This window comes from Bufo gargarizans, chromosome 10 (assembly GCF_014858855.1).
Source record: "Bufo gargarizans isolate SCDJY-AF-19 chromosome 10, ASM1485885v1, whole genome shotgun sequence".
Lineage (NCBI taxonomy): Eukaryota > Metazoa > Chordata > Amphibia > Anura > Bufonidae > Bufo > Bufo gargarizans.
This window is the reverse complement of record NC_058089.1, coordinates 68,403,640-68,417,513: the sequence shown is the minus strand read 5'-3', so window position 1 is coordinate 68,417,513 and position 13,874 is coordinate 68,403,640. Positions and strand designations below refer to the sequence as shown.

Here is a 13,874-nt window from a genome sequence, read left to right as displayed (position 1 = left end):
TGAGGAACACAACGGGATGCTCCTCCCCGTTGACCTCTTGAGACAGTACAGCAAAGAGGCCTACTTCTGAAGCATCAGCCTGTACTATAAACTCCCTTTTGAAGTCGGGTGTCACAAAAACCGGGGACCCACACAGATGGATCCGCACCAATAAATGCAAATGAAGGGCGAGAACCCAGTAGAGGCCTGCAGTACCTCTCGCACTGCGAACATGAGATAGGGCAGAAGGAGGTCCCAGTCCTTCCCATCTTTAGACACTATCTTTTTCAACATAATTTTTTATGTTCGGTTAAACCGTTCTACCAGACCGTCCGTTTGCGGATGGTAAACGGACGTCCGTAGTTTTATGTGTAGCAACTTGCAGAGTTCCCTCATCACCTTGGACATAAAAGGGGTTCTTTGGTCGGTCAGAACCTCTTTAGGTAGTCATACTCAAACATCTCAATTAACTCCTTAGCTATGAGTTTAGCCGAGGTATGTCGCAGTGGCGCTCTATACAAGTGGCTTACTCTAGAATGACTAAGATGTGTTGATGCCCTCTAGCGGACTTCGGTACTGGGCCTATGAGGTCCATAGCTATTCGGTCAAACGGTACTTCAATAATCTGGAGAGGTACTAGGGGACTACGCAAATGTGGCTGGGGACTAGTTATCTGGCAGGTCGGGAAAGACTTACAAAACCCGTCCACTTCAATTATGCTGGGCCAGAAAAACCGCTATAGAATACGATCCTGCGTTTTCTGCAGCCCCAGGTGACCCCCGAGAACGTGTTGGTGGGCTATATCTAACACAAGCTTGCGATAAGCCTTGGGGACGACCAACTGTTCAATAGGCTCACCCCGTAGTTGGTTTACCTGATACAACATATCCTGATGAACCACAAAATGGGAAATATCTGACTCTGCCCCAGGTTGTTTGTGGTTCACCATCTACTATTAACATATTCTCCCAGGCGTGGGATAGGGTTGGGTGACGACGTTGGGCGATACCAAAATTATCCCCGGAGACATTGAGGTCTGACAATTCAGGACCTGGCAGCAAGTCCTCCACATCTCCCACCATCACACTTAGCGGGGTTGTCTCCCCCTCTTCCACCGAAGTGGCAGTCACCGCTACAGCTGACCCTTCGGTCTCAGGTTCCCAGGGGTCTGGTCTCCCCCTGATCCGGGCCACTCTGCTAGGGTTACCCCTGTCTCATGGGTATCAGTCATTCTCATAGCAGGCCACAGTGCTGGGAAATCTCTCCCTATTATAAGTTCGTAGTGTAAATTTGGGGCAACTGCCCCATCGTGAGTCCATCTGCCAGCCCCTGTGGTTAGAGACACCAGGGCGGTGGGATAGTCTTTTAAGTCTCCATGGATGCACATGACCCCGACTTTCCGGCCAGTATACTCAGTGGACCGCACCAGGGTAGCCCTTACTAGGGTCATCAGACTCCCTGAGTCCAGCAGAGCCTCCGTCATAGCCAGGTCCGCCGTGGGTACATCCCGGGCAGGTTTTATCGGCTCAAATCTCCAGGCCTGGGGTGGAGATTTCCGAGGTTTGCCGACTCCCTCCCCTCCCGACAGAACCATCTATTAGATTCGTGGTAACTTCATACCGTTCCACCAGGTTCACCATCTCAAGGGCATTGCCAGGAAACACCTGACCGATCCAGTGCTGGAGAGGGTATGGCAAAGCCCTCCAGAACATATCGGCTAATAGTCTATCCAGCATAGCCAGGGGACTCGGCACATCAGGCTGTAGCCACTTTTACAAGAGTTGGAGTAAGTCGTAATACTGGGTCTTCGCAGGCTCAGCCGGCTTAAACCCTCCCACTGATGTACCCGCTGGGCCCAGACCAACACATTCACCCCTAGTCTTGCCAATATCTCACCCTTTACTTTTTGGTAGTTGGCCGCTTGATTGTCCAGCAAGTCGAAATACACCCGCTGGTAATTGGATGCCAGTGATAGAGCGACGACTTCAGCCCACTGGTCACTGGGTAGCTTTTTCCTGATGGCCACTTTCTCGTACATCGCCAGGTAGGTTTTGATGTCGTCTGCGGGGGTCATCTTGGGGATCGCGGCACGGACTGCTTTCCGGGCATTGTGGACTCTTGGCTTTGCAGACAGCAGGAGCAACCCCATCACGTGTTGTAGCAGCAACTGGTTAGTCTCCTGCTGCTACTTATTAGCCTCGTGTTGCTGCAGGTTTGTCTCTCGCTGCTGCAGATTAGCCTCCATGAGGGCCTTCACAACAGCCTCCATTTTGTCGTGGGGCACTGGTTGTAATACAGCTAGTTTAATGTATGACATACAACCCTGCCTGAAAAATGCAGAAACCTAAAATATCGTCATTCATACCAGCCTCACTGCTCTTGCCCGCATCCTCCACCAATTGCAGGTCTCTGTACCAAATCACTCTCTGCCAGCTGACACCCTGGGAGGTGCTTTATCCCAGTCTGATTATCGCAGACCTCACCTACGATCCTCTCTGGACCAAGGGAACACCCTTCTTGGAATGGTGTGGATTGGCAGATCCCACTTCCAGTCCTATCTGCCAATTCAACTAAAATCCAGCCCAGAAAATACCAAAAAACAATTTTGTCTCAGCAACCTACATGCTGCTGAGACTATTGCATCCCAGATTTGAGCTATTCCACCCAGCTGAGGTATCTGAGTGGGATATGCACACCTTACCACACTGTCCAATATAGATAGAGATATACTGTTGTAAACAGAGTGTTTATTCAAAAAAGAAAAATTAGACCCCTATATGGTCCAGGGTATTTCAATAATAAAAGCACAATAGCTAAGGAGGCTATATAGAAACCCTGTTTGAGACCTATCTTTAAAACTTACCTTTTAATAAGGTAATAAATAATAAACATATTTGGCATATCTCCCTACTGACTTCAAACCAAAATTCTGATTTATAAATCCCATCTGGGAAATCTAAGGTCCCTTTCACATGAGCGAGTTTTCCGCGCGGGTGCAATGCGTGACATGAACACATTGCATCCGCACTGTTTTTCACGCATCAGTTCTGCTTTGCGTGAAAATCGCAGCATGTTCTATATTCTGCGTTTTTCATGCAGCCCTGGCCCCATAGAAGTGAATGGGGCTGCGTGAAAAACGCATTGCATCCGCAAGCAAGTGCGGGTGCGATGCATTTTTCACTGATGGTTGCTAAGAGATGTTGTTTGTAAACCTTCAGTTTTTTATCACCCGCGTGAAAAACGCATCAAAACGCATTGCACCTGCGCGGAAAAAAACTGATCAACTGCACGCAATCGCAGATAAAACTGACTGGACTTGCTTGTAAAATGGTGCGAGTTTCACTGAACGCATCCTGAACGCATCCGGACCTAATCCGTCACTCTCGTGTGAAAGGGGCCTAAAGGTTTAGTACTACAGGTCTTATTATTGATTCACAGCACCACTCTGATTATGACTCTATTAGCATTGTAAGAAACGATACAGAAGTCAGCAGGGAGACCGCTAACCTTTAATCGGTTTGTAAAATTTTGGCTGTTTATTATTTATTACTATATCAAAAGTTAAGTTTTAAAGAGAGATCACAAACAAGGTTTCTATATAGCTTCCTTAGCTATTGTGCATTCATAAAATATAGTATCATAATCTACTGTCAGGTTAACAAGAAGCAGAAGGAAGATGAATAGAAGCAACACAAGTGCAGGACCAGACTAACTCAGTGTTTTGTAGTCTGCTTTCTTGAAGACACAGCAGCCTTCATAGGAATTTACTGTATATACAACAGTGAGTTTTTTAAAGGGATTGTCCAGGCTTTCTCATATAGAATCAATATGAGGATAGGTCATCAATATGAAAAAGCCCGGACGACCTCTTTAATCAAAACTCAGAAGTCGGAGTTGCTTTATTTTATACATTGGATGCAAAAGAGCAAAAAATGATTGCCAGATGACATATTTTCACACAGGCAGCCCCCTGATGTTAGCATCGGAGCATCTCATTCCCCGATGCGCTCCCTTGCCCTGTGCTGGATCGCGCAGGGCACGGGCTCTTTTGTTTACAATAGCACACTGCCGGGCAGAGGCTTCCACCCGGCAGTATGTTCGGTGACGTCACTGGCTCTGATGGGCTGAAAATGCCTTTGTCCTGCGCGATTTAGCGCTGAGCAAAGGAGAGCATCAGAGCATAAACTGCTCCGATGCTCAAGTCAGGGGGGCTGCCTGGGTGAAAATGGAGGTAGGTCCGGGTTCAGCTCTGAACCTGGACAACCCCTTTAATTAAACCTTGTAAAAATGTTGTTTGTTCATGTTTCTGTTAAGGAAATGTAATTATTCAATGTGACTTTTTATTGAAAACCCAGTACAGTACATTTCAATAAGGCCTTAATATTTACATGTTTGTATTGTATCTTTTACTTCAAAATGCATCCTGCCACCGTATAGCACATGATCTGAAATAACTGACATTTGCATACTATTTTCATCTCCTGTATGATGCCTATTCTTTTTATTTATGCTATGGAAAGAGTTCCTTGTTGCCAGATCTGGGAAAGCATAGCTGGCCAATGCTTGTAATGCTTCGAGAGACCCTAACTGACAAATTGTCTCAGGCTTGCTCGTGCAATGATGTCTCATCTGTCCAGGTTAATACTTATGAGCAAGACTACTATGTAAGTTGTCCTAGATGTAGCATAATTTAGCTTTTGAGAACTTAAAGGGGTTGTGCAACTAATATAAATGTATCTCGCCCAACAGATATTACTATTATATTGCTTTCCTTACACACCACCATTTATAAAAACGGTAGTTTCCAAAAGTTCTTAGCCTATCATTGCACTCTGTGGCAAATCTGCTTTGATTTTCACTTGCTGTTGGTTACGTCCTGCATTGGAGACTTATAATGTAGGACGTAGGAAGCCTCATTGCTAACAACAACGGTCTGCTGAGGTCAGTACACCTCTCGCTGCCCTAAGGCATGATGGGACAGCAGTCACATGGCAAACCAGGAAGTAGGATTCAAACATGGGGGATAAGAGGACTGCAAATGAGGTACATTTAAAAAGAACAATCCAAGGAGAAATGGGAGCTAGAATAATTGATGAAAATACACTTTATAGTTAAAAAGTATTTAGAGCACAAACCCTTTAAAGGCTATGGAAACCTTTTTATGGCATTTACTTGCTTAAATGCATGTAATATTTTTTGAAGAAAAAAAAAAATTCTACAATAGGGTTGTATTAAAATATTTGCACCGTTTGGTTTCTGCAGCTTCAATGTTTCACAATACATAGCAGGCTGCAGCATGCTGTTCACAGTGAAATTGGTCAGAGACCACACTGAACCCACTGTATTTAAGTAAAAAATGCCCACAAAGGTGTCCATAGCATTTAAAAAAAACCTTCCAGAAACATTCTGCTTTATAGAAGCTAAAATTAGGTTAGCAAATGACTTCCTGGATAGCTCGCTGCTTCTTTTCATGTAAAAATACCGGTTTCTACCTCTTTCTCAAGCCTCTAGCATTTTCTGAAAAGAATGTAAATATTCTTTATAATGCAAGTGTTCAGTAGTTTGTGCAGTTTTCATAAGATACATTAGTGTTGAGGTGCTGAAAATGGCTCGTGTGTTCATAACCTTTCGCTAGAATGAAATGTGGTGTGTATGCATTACCTTGCTGGCTATACAGATGACTGACGGAATGCTTTGTGACTATGTGTTCCTGTATTACTTTATTTAATCTGCACTAAGCACCACCATATATATTGACTGTTTAATGTTCCCTACAGTGTCTTTTTTGGGGAATATTCTATCACTTATTGGATGAATAACTAAACCATGAGAAATGTTTCTGCAAAACTTGAAATGTTTTCATTATTTTGGCTTGAAAGGCCAACATATTGTTCTTCTTCTCTCTCTATATATATATATATATATATATATATATATATATATTATTATTTTTTTTTTTGTTTTGTTTTGTTTATTTCAGCTTATTATGTTGGCTTGAAAACGCCTGTAACATACTGTTTTTCGATTGTTTCAATTTATAATACCGTTTTATTATTCTTCTCCGCGCCCCCCCCTCCCCCCTTTTTTATACGCTACTCCTCCTACAGTTTTGGGGTTACAAACGCCAAACTTTCCACACTTCCTCAACCTATAGTGAGGTAAGTTGCTTGGGCTTTAATAAGCGATCCCACTCTCCGGGCCCCTGCGGTGGACCACCAAAGACCCTTTTTTGGCATTGACTTTGACTGGGAAAATTTTCAAATCACTCCCAATCGCACAGTTTTGAAGCTACACTCCCCAAACTCCGACCACATATTGTTGGTGTCAACCCGAATAAACAGGTACATCTTGAGGGAACACTCCAAAGTGGGCGGAGCTAGCATCAGCCAATGAAAATTTAGCTATTTTCTATATGCTACTCCTCCCCACAGTTTTTTAGGAGTACAATTACCAAACTTTGCACACTTGTTCGGCACATACCCTAACAGGTTGCTTGTGCTTTGTTAACCAATCCCACCCTCTGGGCCCCCGGAAGACCCCACTTTTTGTCATAGACTTTCATTGGAAAATTGTAAACTTTTGCCACTCGTACAGCTTTGAAGTTAAACTCGCCCAAATTTCAGCCATTTGTTTAAATGGTAAAATTTAAAACTGCCGCTGCTCTTAGATTGTTAATGGCAGGGTCCTCAAACTTGGCACAGTTGGTCATTGGAGGACTGGGATTAAAATTCTGAAAAGTGGGCGGGGACAAAAACAACCAATCAGATTTATTTTTAAATGGGGGAAAAACTAAAAATGCTGCTATTCTCACATTGTCATGGACCTCAAATATCACAAATGTGGTCATTGGGTGTTTCCACTTCAAGGTTATAAAAATCAGGTAGAGCCACCAACAACCAATCAAATTACACTCATTGATTTTCAGTAGAAAAAAAATAAAACTGCTGCCATTTTTACACGTTAAATGCCATAATTCCCAAACTTTTTAAAGTGTTAGTCACTTGGTTCAAAATTAGGGGGAAACAAAGGGGCAGGGCAACAACAGGCAATCAGATTTCAGCCATTTACCTGAATAAAAACAGATAAACTGCTGCTATTATCACTGTTTAAATGCCAAGTGTCCCAAACTTGGCACAATTACTCACTGGGTGACTGCGGTCAAAATTTAGAAAAAGTGGGTGGAGCCTAAAACAGACAATCAGATTTCACCTATCGTATTTTTCGCCAGATAAGATGCACTTTTTTCCCCCCAAAAGTGTGTGTGCGTCTTATGGGGCGAATGCTTCCATTTTACATTGCAGTCTACGATGCTGCAGCATCGCAGACTGTGATGTATGAGCCGGGAGAGAGGAGGGTCTGGAGTCCGGAACTAGGGGCAGGGCCTGGTGCAGTCACTGTACTCTTACGCCGGGCCCCGCCACTCACTGCAGTATTTATAAACATTAATCCTTATCCTGTTAATAAGTCTATGAATGAAGCAGGCGGAGCAGGCGCGCAACGTCGGTGAGTGACGTTACTGCTGCCGTCCGCTCTGCCTGCTATGGAAGTTTGTTAGGAAGTGCTGTACGGATACAGGGGAACGGGGAGAGCGCAGCTTTAGTTAGACTTATTAACAGGATAAGGATTAATGTATATAAATACTGCGGTGAGCAGAGGGCTGGTGTATTGGGGGGACACTGTTATGAGGGGGATCTGTGGACGACACTGCTATGTCATCCACAGATCCCCCTCATATAGCAGTGTCGTCCACAGATCCCCCTCATATAACGGTGTCGTCCACAGATCTCCCACCCCATAACAGTGTCGTCCACAGATCTCCCACCCCATAACAGTGTCGTCCACAGATCCCCCACCCCATAACAGTGTCGTCCACAGATCCCCCACCCCATAACAGTGTCGTCCACAGATCCCCCACCCCCATAACAGTGTCGTCCACAGATCCCCCACCCCATAACAGTGCCGTCCACAGATCCCCCTCACCCCATAACGGTGCCGTCCACAGATCCCCCCACCCCATAACGGTGCCGTCCACAGATCCCCCCCCCCACCCCATAACGGTGCCGTCCACAGATCCCCCCCCCACCCCATAACGGTGCCGTCCACAGATCCCCCCACCCCATAACGATGCCGTCCACAGATCCCCCCCCCCACCCCATAACGGTGCCGTCCACAGATCCCCCCCCCACCCCATAACGGTGCCGTCCACAGATCCCCCCCCACCCCATAACAGTGCCGTCCACAGATCCCCCCCCACCCCATAACAGTGCCGTCCACAGATCCTCCCCCACCCCATAACAGTGCCGTCCACAGATCCCCCATAATAGTGTCATGCACAGACCACCATTAATTCAAAACCCACCAAAAGCACAACTTTTGGTTAAAAAAAATTTTTTTCTTATTTTCCTCCTCAAAAACCTAGGTGCATCTTATAGGCCAGTGCGTCTTATAGGGCAAAAAATACGGTATTGACTTTAATGTAAAACATTCAAATACTGCCATTCTCAGTTTTAAAGCCATTTGTTTTATATTGTAAAATTTTTAAATTGATGCCACTCTTAGCAGGGTCCTCAAATTTGGCACGGTCAGTCATTGGAAGACTTGGGTTCAAATTTTAATAAACCAGGTTAAACACACTTTGCTTATATCTCTAGCGTTTTCAAGCCAACATCCTGTGGTTTCTTCAGAAACTACACCATGTAGGTTAAATAACCGTTCTGGACGTTAAAGTCAAGGAAGAGGTCCCATCAGAGATTGACAGCCTTCCCTCTATGACTGTAGTCACTGATAGGTCCACCTTCTTGACTGCAAATCCCAGAATGAGCAGGAATATAAATGTATAAATTAAAAGTTTTGCTGAATCTTTTCCCATAAAACTATATATTAATCTTCTCAGCTTCTGCTCTATAACATGCATATTACACTGCATTTTCATGGTACCAGGTTCCCTTTAATCCAGAGAGTATGCCCAAATTGTGCACTGCAGAATACACACTAATACACTGTCACAGTTGTCTGCCACACAGCAAGTGTATTTAGTTTTTTTTTTTTTTTTAAACTAATCAACGTGGCACTGGTTTTCATAGTAACTGTATTGAAATTTTGAATTCAGTGAAGTTGCAGCTGTCAGCAGGAGGGATATGTGGACAGTGCTATCACAGTAGTAGGTGGATATGCACCGTGATATCACAGTATTGGGCGAATATGCGCAGTGATGTCGCAGTAGTGGGTGAATATGTATAATGATGTTGCATCATGTGCGGAATATGGCCCTTCTCTAGTGATACCGTTACAGTCCGCAGTGATAGCAATAATGTTTATCACGAGAAAGGAATCGAATGTATTTCTGACACAAAGAAAACATTTCACGCACTGACTAAGATTATTCGGCCACCTTTCAGACAGGTGTAATACAGCAGCATTTTTGTGCCCATATTATGGATGCAACACCCAGACCTACTGATGTTCATGAGAAGCAGAGTTAATGCACTCCAACTCATTTTCTGATGACTTTCATTAGGTCCTGTTGTGTACATGATGCTGCATTACTATAAGCCATTGGATGATAATTGCCTTACTTGACATTTGTCATTTTTTTATATTGTAAAACCATAGCTATTCCCCAGCCTGTTGCCGCTATTTATATAATGCAGTTTGTATATCCTAGCTGGTTCAGATGGTGAAGCATACTTCAGCCGATTTGATTATTCCTCCTCAGTTTTATTGTGCTTTACTTGCTAGCAGCAAATACACCATTGAAATCCTTAAATAAGCTGAGCGTATACCTAACATTTGTCGGGGTCATGTTGATTCAGTACATAAGACTGCATTCACATGACCCTGGGATATCTGTGCCTGTGTTGTGGACTGCAAAACACGGGCACTGCCTGTGTGCACTCCATATCGCTGTGCAGACTAGTTGACTTCAATGGAGGTCTTGTGTGGGTTTCCATGTGCTTCCGAGTCTGTGTCTCCGCTCTGTGGGTCCTATCTTTTGCCACATCCTGCAGATTGCAGACCCATTGGAGTGAAATCCAGGAGGAGGTCATATAAGGGACTGACAGCTATCTCTGTATACACAGTCATAGAGGGAAGGCTGTCCATCACTGATAGGACCGCCTCCTGGACTTCAAAGCTCAGAATGAGAAGGAAATTTAATAAAGTTATACTGAATCTTTTACCAAAAATCTATATATCAATCTGTTCAGCCCCTCCTGCTCTATAACATACTGCCTGCAGCTCAGATACCATGTTCACCGTGACAGATTCCCTTTAAGTGACTTCACAACATCCACAATTTTTAGGCGCTTCCTAAAAACACATCTTTCCAGCTCATCCCTCATGACAGTACAACAGGAGGTTGTTCCCCCTTTGACCTTCTTGGGACAGGAAACAGAAGTTAAAAGGTAAATCCCACCCACCAGTGTTCTTCCTGTCCCTACAGGGGATACACGCAAAGTGGTTCCCTGCTCTAGGGTTGAAGAGATTCTACAAGGCCTTTTAAAGCCTTAAGTTGGGACTAGGATCGGGGGGGTGTCCAGCCTCTCCTTCAAGCTCTCGAATAGCCTTGCTAACACCTCTCGGGGTAGAGGTCCCTTAGCAGCTCGGAACCCACCTGGCTGAGTCCGAGCCTATAGGTGGGTTCTCTGATGGCCTGGGTTCGATCTTTGGGTTTATCTTCACCCTTCCTTCCCTATAAATAGCCGTGCCAGTACTTCTTTGTGGAGGTCACCTGGATTTGCTTCTAACCCTGAAGTGGGTAATGCAGCTGGTGGTTACCTCACTATGGACGGCTATGGGTTCATGGAGCTTGGATCTGCTGCTCCTTAATGGAGTTCAGCAGGATCGCGCCTCAGTGCGCCTGAAACAGTCAGCAGCTGAAATGGGGCCTTTTCTCCTTACCAATGCTCTGTGTGCAAGTGTTGGCAGAAGCTGCATGACCTTATTTGTGCTTGCTTTGGCAGCACATATTCCAAGATTGGTAAGTAAACCATGCAAACTATTTGTCAGGTAAGTAAACCATGCATGTGTTTAACCAGCTGGATTGCCTCAACAGTTCTAATTACTTTAATTGAGAATCTGTGTGTGGATCTAAATGGGAAGTTAGGCGATGGTAGCCTCACATGTTTCTTTAATGAGGACTGAATGTAGATTTAAAATTTTCAGTTGACAAGGTGGCAGACTTAAATCTTTCAGGTCTAGCAACCTGGCTTAGTTATTTCTGACTTGATTCCTTTATCTAGAAAAAATGTATTTGTGCCTGGCGTGATGCCTCATGGCCTCTGTGCCTGGCGTGATGCCTCATGGCCTCTGTGCCTGGCGTGATGCCTCATGGCCTCTGTGCCTGGCGTGATGCCTCATGGCCTCTGTGCCTGGCGTGATGCCTCATGGCCTCTGTGCCTGGCGTGATGCCTCATGGCCTCTGTGCCTGGCGTGATGCCCCATGGCCTCTGTGCCTATTCACGTTCTACAGTTTAGCGCAAAGCTGTATTTGGAGCCACATTCCTCCTTGGACAATGTGGACAACAATAATGGAAATTGTATGTAATTCAAGGAGTGCAAGACGTATGTGTACTGGCCATGTCATTTATAGAGTATAGTATACTCTACACCTGGAGATATTATGGGTCAGCCTGAAGTTAAAGGAACATTAGTGCGACCAGAGCACTGAAATTTAGTAAAGATCCTACCTAGACCTTTTATAATTGGAGGCAGCACCATCCTGGCTGGGAATTCGTCTTGTATGGATTATAGCTATCCCAACTAAACTCTTCTGTTGTTCTGTCTATTTGCACCTAAGGGTGCTGATGTCCCGAACATTAGGGACCCTGCCTTCATTGCACCTAATGCCCATAACCTCAAGGACACCTCTGTCACCTCCGGGAAGGAGACTCCCCTCACTGCACGTCATCCCAGGGAGCTACAAAACGGCAATATAGACTGTGTATTCCTCTGTCCACATTCACACATACAGCCATGCTCACACATATAAGCTGCGGCTATGTACGCTGCACAGGTCCTGTAACCTTTACCACTCCTCAGCCCCTGTGTCTCCTGGCCAGTTCCATGTAAAGATCTTGTGAAACCCTCAAGACAAGTGATTTTCAGTAAATGTCAGCGTATGCCCTTAAGTTCATACCAACACCTCCTGGTACGGGATCCTAAGCTTGTCCTGCAGCGGTATGTAGTTAATGGTACAGTTTCGGTTACCTCATCGTTGATGTCCATGCCTGCCGTGTGCCAGTGCTGTCAGCTTGGCTCTGTTTCTTACATATACCTTGTAGATATTCCTTAGTTGTTTATCATATTATAACAATTAAGCTCTTGGGAATGAACTGCAATGGGTGTCTACAGTAAATTTTTACTCGGTGTAGTGGTTATATATGATGTTACAATATTTTATCTGGTTTATAGCTAGTCGCTTTTACGCAATGGTACTTACCATATAAGCTAGACTTAGAGATAAAGGGCATCCTTTTTATGGCCGATGTCTAATAAGACAATTTATTCTTCCTCTAATTACTGTATTTTTCGCTTTATAAGACGCACCCAATGATAAGCGCACCTAGGTTTTAGCGGAGGACAATAAGAAAAAAATATTTTTCATTAGACCTCCGATCAGGCCAGCAATCAGACACCCAATGTTGTTAATGTCCCAATGTCTCATCTGACAGCCCCAATCAGACCCCCAATGTTAATAAAACCCTTGCTCAGACCGACCTCGGATCAGGCCCCCCCCCCATGCCATTTATTAGCCCCCATTATGAGCCCCCCAGTGCCATTTATTAGCCCCCATGGCACAGATCAAATAAATAAAAATTACCTCTCCTGCACCTGGATGCACCGCTCCTCACCTCCAGTGCGTCTTCACACTGTGCGCAGCCACACCACAGCCGAGGACCAGGAAGTGGTGAGTACAGAGCCTTCGCTGCTTCCCGGTCCTCTGGTACTAATGAGCGCTTCCATAATGGAGACGCAGGGCCATTTCCCCCCCCCCACTTTTTTTTTGGGGGGGGGGGGGGGTGCGTCTTATATAGCGAAAAATACGGTAAGTATTTAAGTCTATAAACAGAGGTAGGTCTGTTGATCAAGAATGCAGATAAAGAGACATTTCAGAGTTACGACTGGGTTCACAAATTCTGTAATCATGATTTAGTTTTCTGGCAGAATCAAAAAGTCTCAGGTTTATTCCTGATTCTGCGATATGTTGTCCTTAGACTTGGTGCCCCCCTAAATTATCATTTGGTACGTCTCCTGTTGTGCTGTCATGATGGATGAGCTGGAAAATGGGAATTAGATTTACTGGTAATTCGGTTTCCAGAGATTCCCTCATTACCGCACCCGTACATTTCCTCCCTTACTAACTACTATGTAAATATTGCATATAAGATTTTCTTATGATTTTAATAAATTGGTTGCATCCATCCTGGTGTGGTAATCTGGAAAAACACTGGTGGGTGGAGGTGGGAGGGACCTTTTTAAAGGGTTTCTGTCATCAGAATTAACCCTATTAAACTAGCTGACATTAGCAATGTGCTAAGGTCAGCTGAACCGAACCGAATTTCTACGCGCGCTATCACATCCCCTGATCTAACTCTTCTTCATTCACTGCCCCTTTATCATAAGTCTTCTGAACTTCATCCCTTGTCAAACATCCATGCCCCATGCACTCAAATGCACAACAAATATCAGCTGGGGACTGGCTCATGCAAGTTCATATATAATGTGCCATTTTATTATGGCTGCACCATTTTACAAAACAAGCAATTTTTACCTTTTGTGTTACCCCTATAACCTCATAGATTGTAAGCTCTTGTGAGCAGGGCCCTTACTCCTCTTGTTTTAATTGTTGACTTGGTTGTTGCTGTGTAATTTGACTTTTTGTACGTAAACCCTCC

At 44.6% G+C, this 13,874-nt stretch overlaps 1 protein-coding gene across 7 annotated transcripts in view; it reads left to right on the top strand.

Moving 5' to 3' along the window:
- The window catches only part of RIPOR1 (RHO family interacting cell polarization regulator 1), a 289,814-nt gene that overhangs the window by 189,596 nt on the left and 86,344 nt on the right, over window positions 1-13,874 (top strand). For 6 of the 7 annotated variants that reach the window (XM_044271143.1, XM_044271141.1, XM_044271138.1 and 3 more), the window contains one exon: window positions 4,500-4,643. The exons of the other annotated variant lie outside the window; for it this stretch is intronic. In XM_044271143.1, the coding sequence (XP_044127078.1) occupies window positions 4,500-4,643 (144 nt within the window). The remainder of the gene's footprint in view (window positions 1-4,499; window positions 4,644-13,874) is intronic. 7 annotated transcript variants of the gene reach the window in all.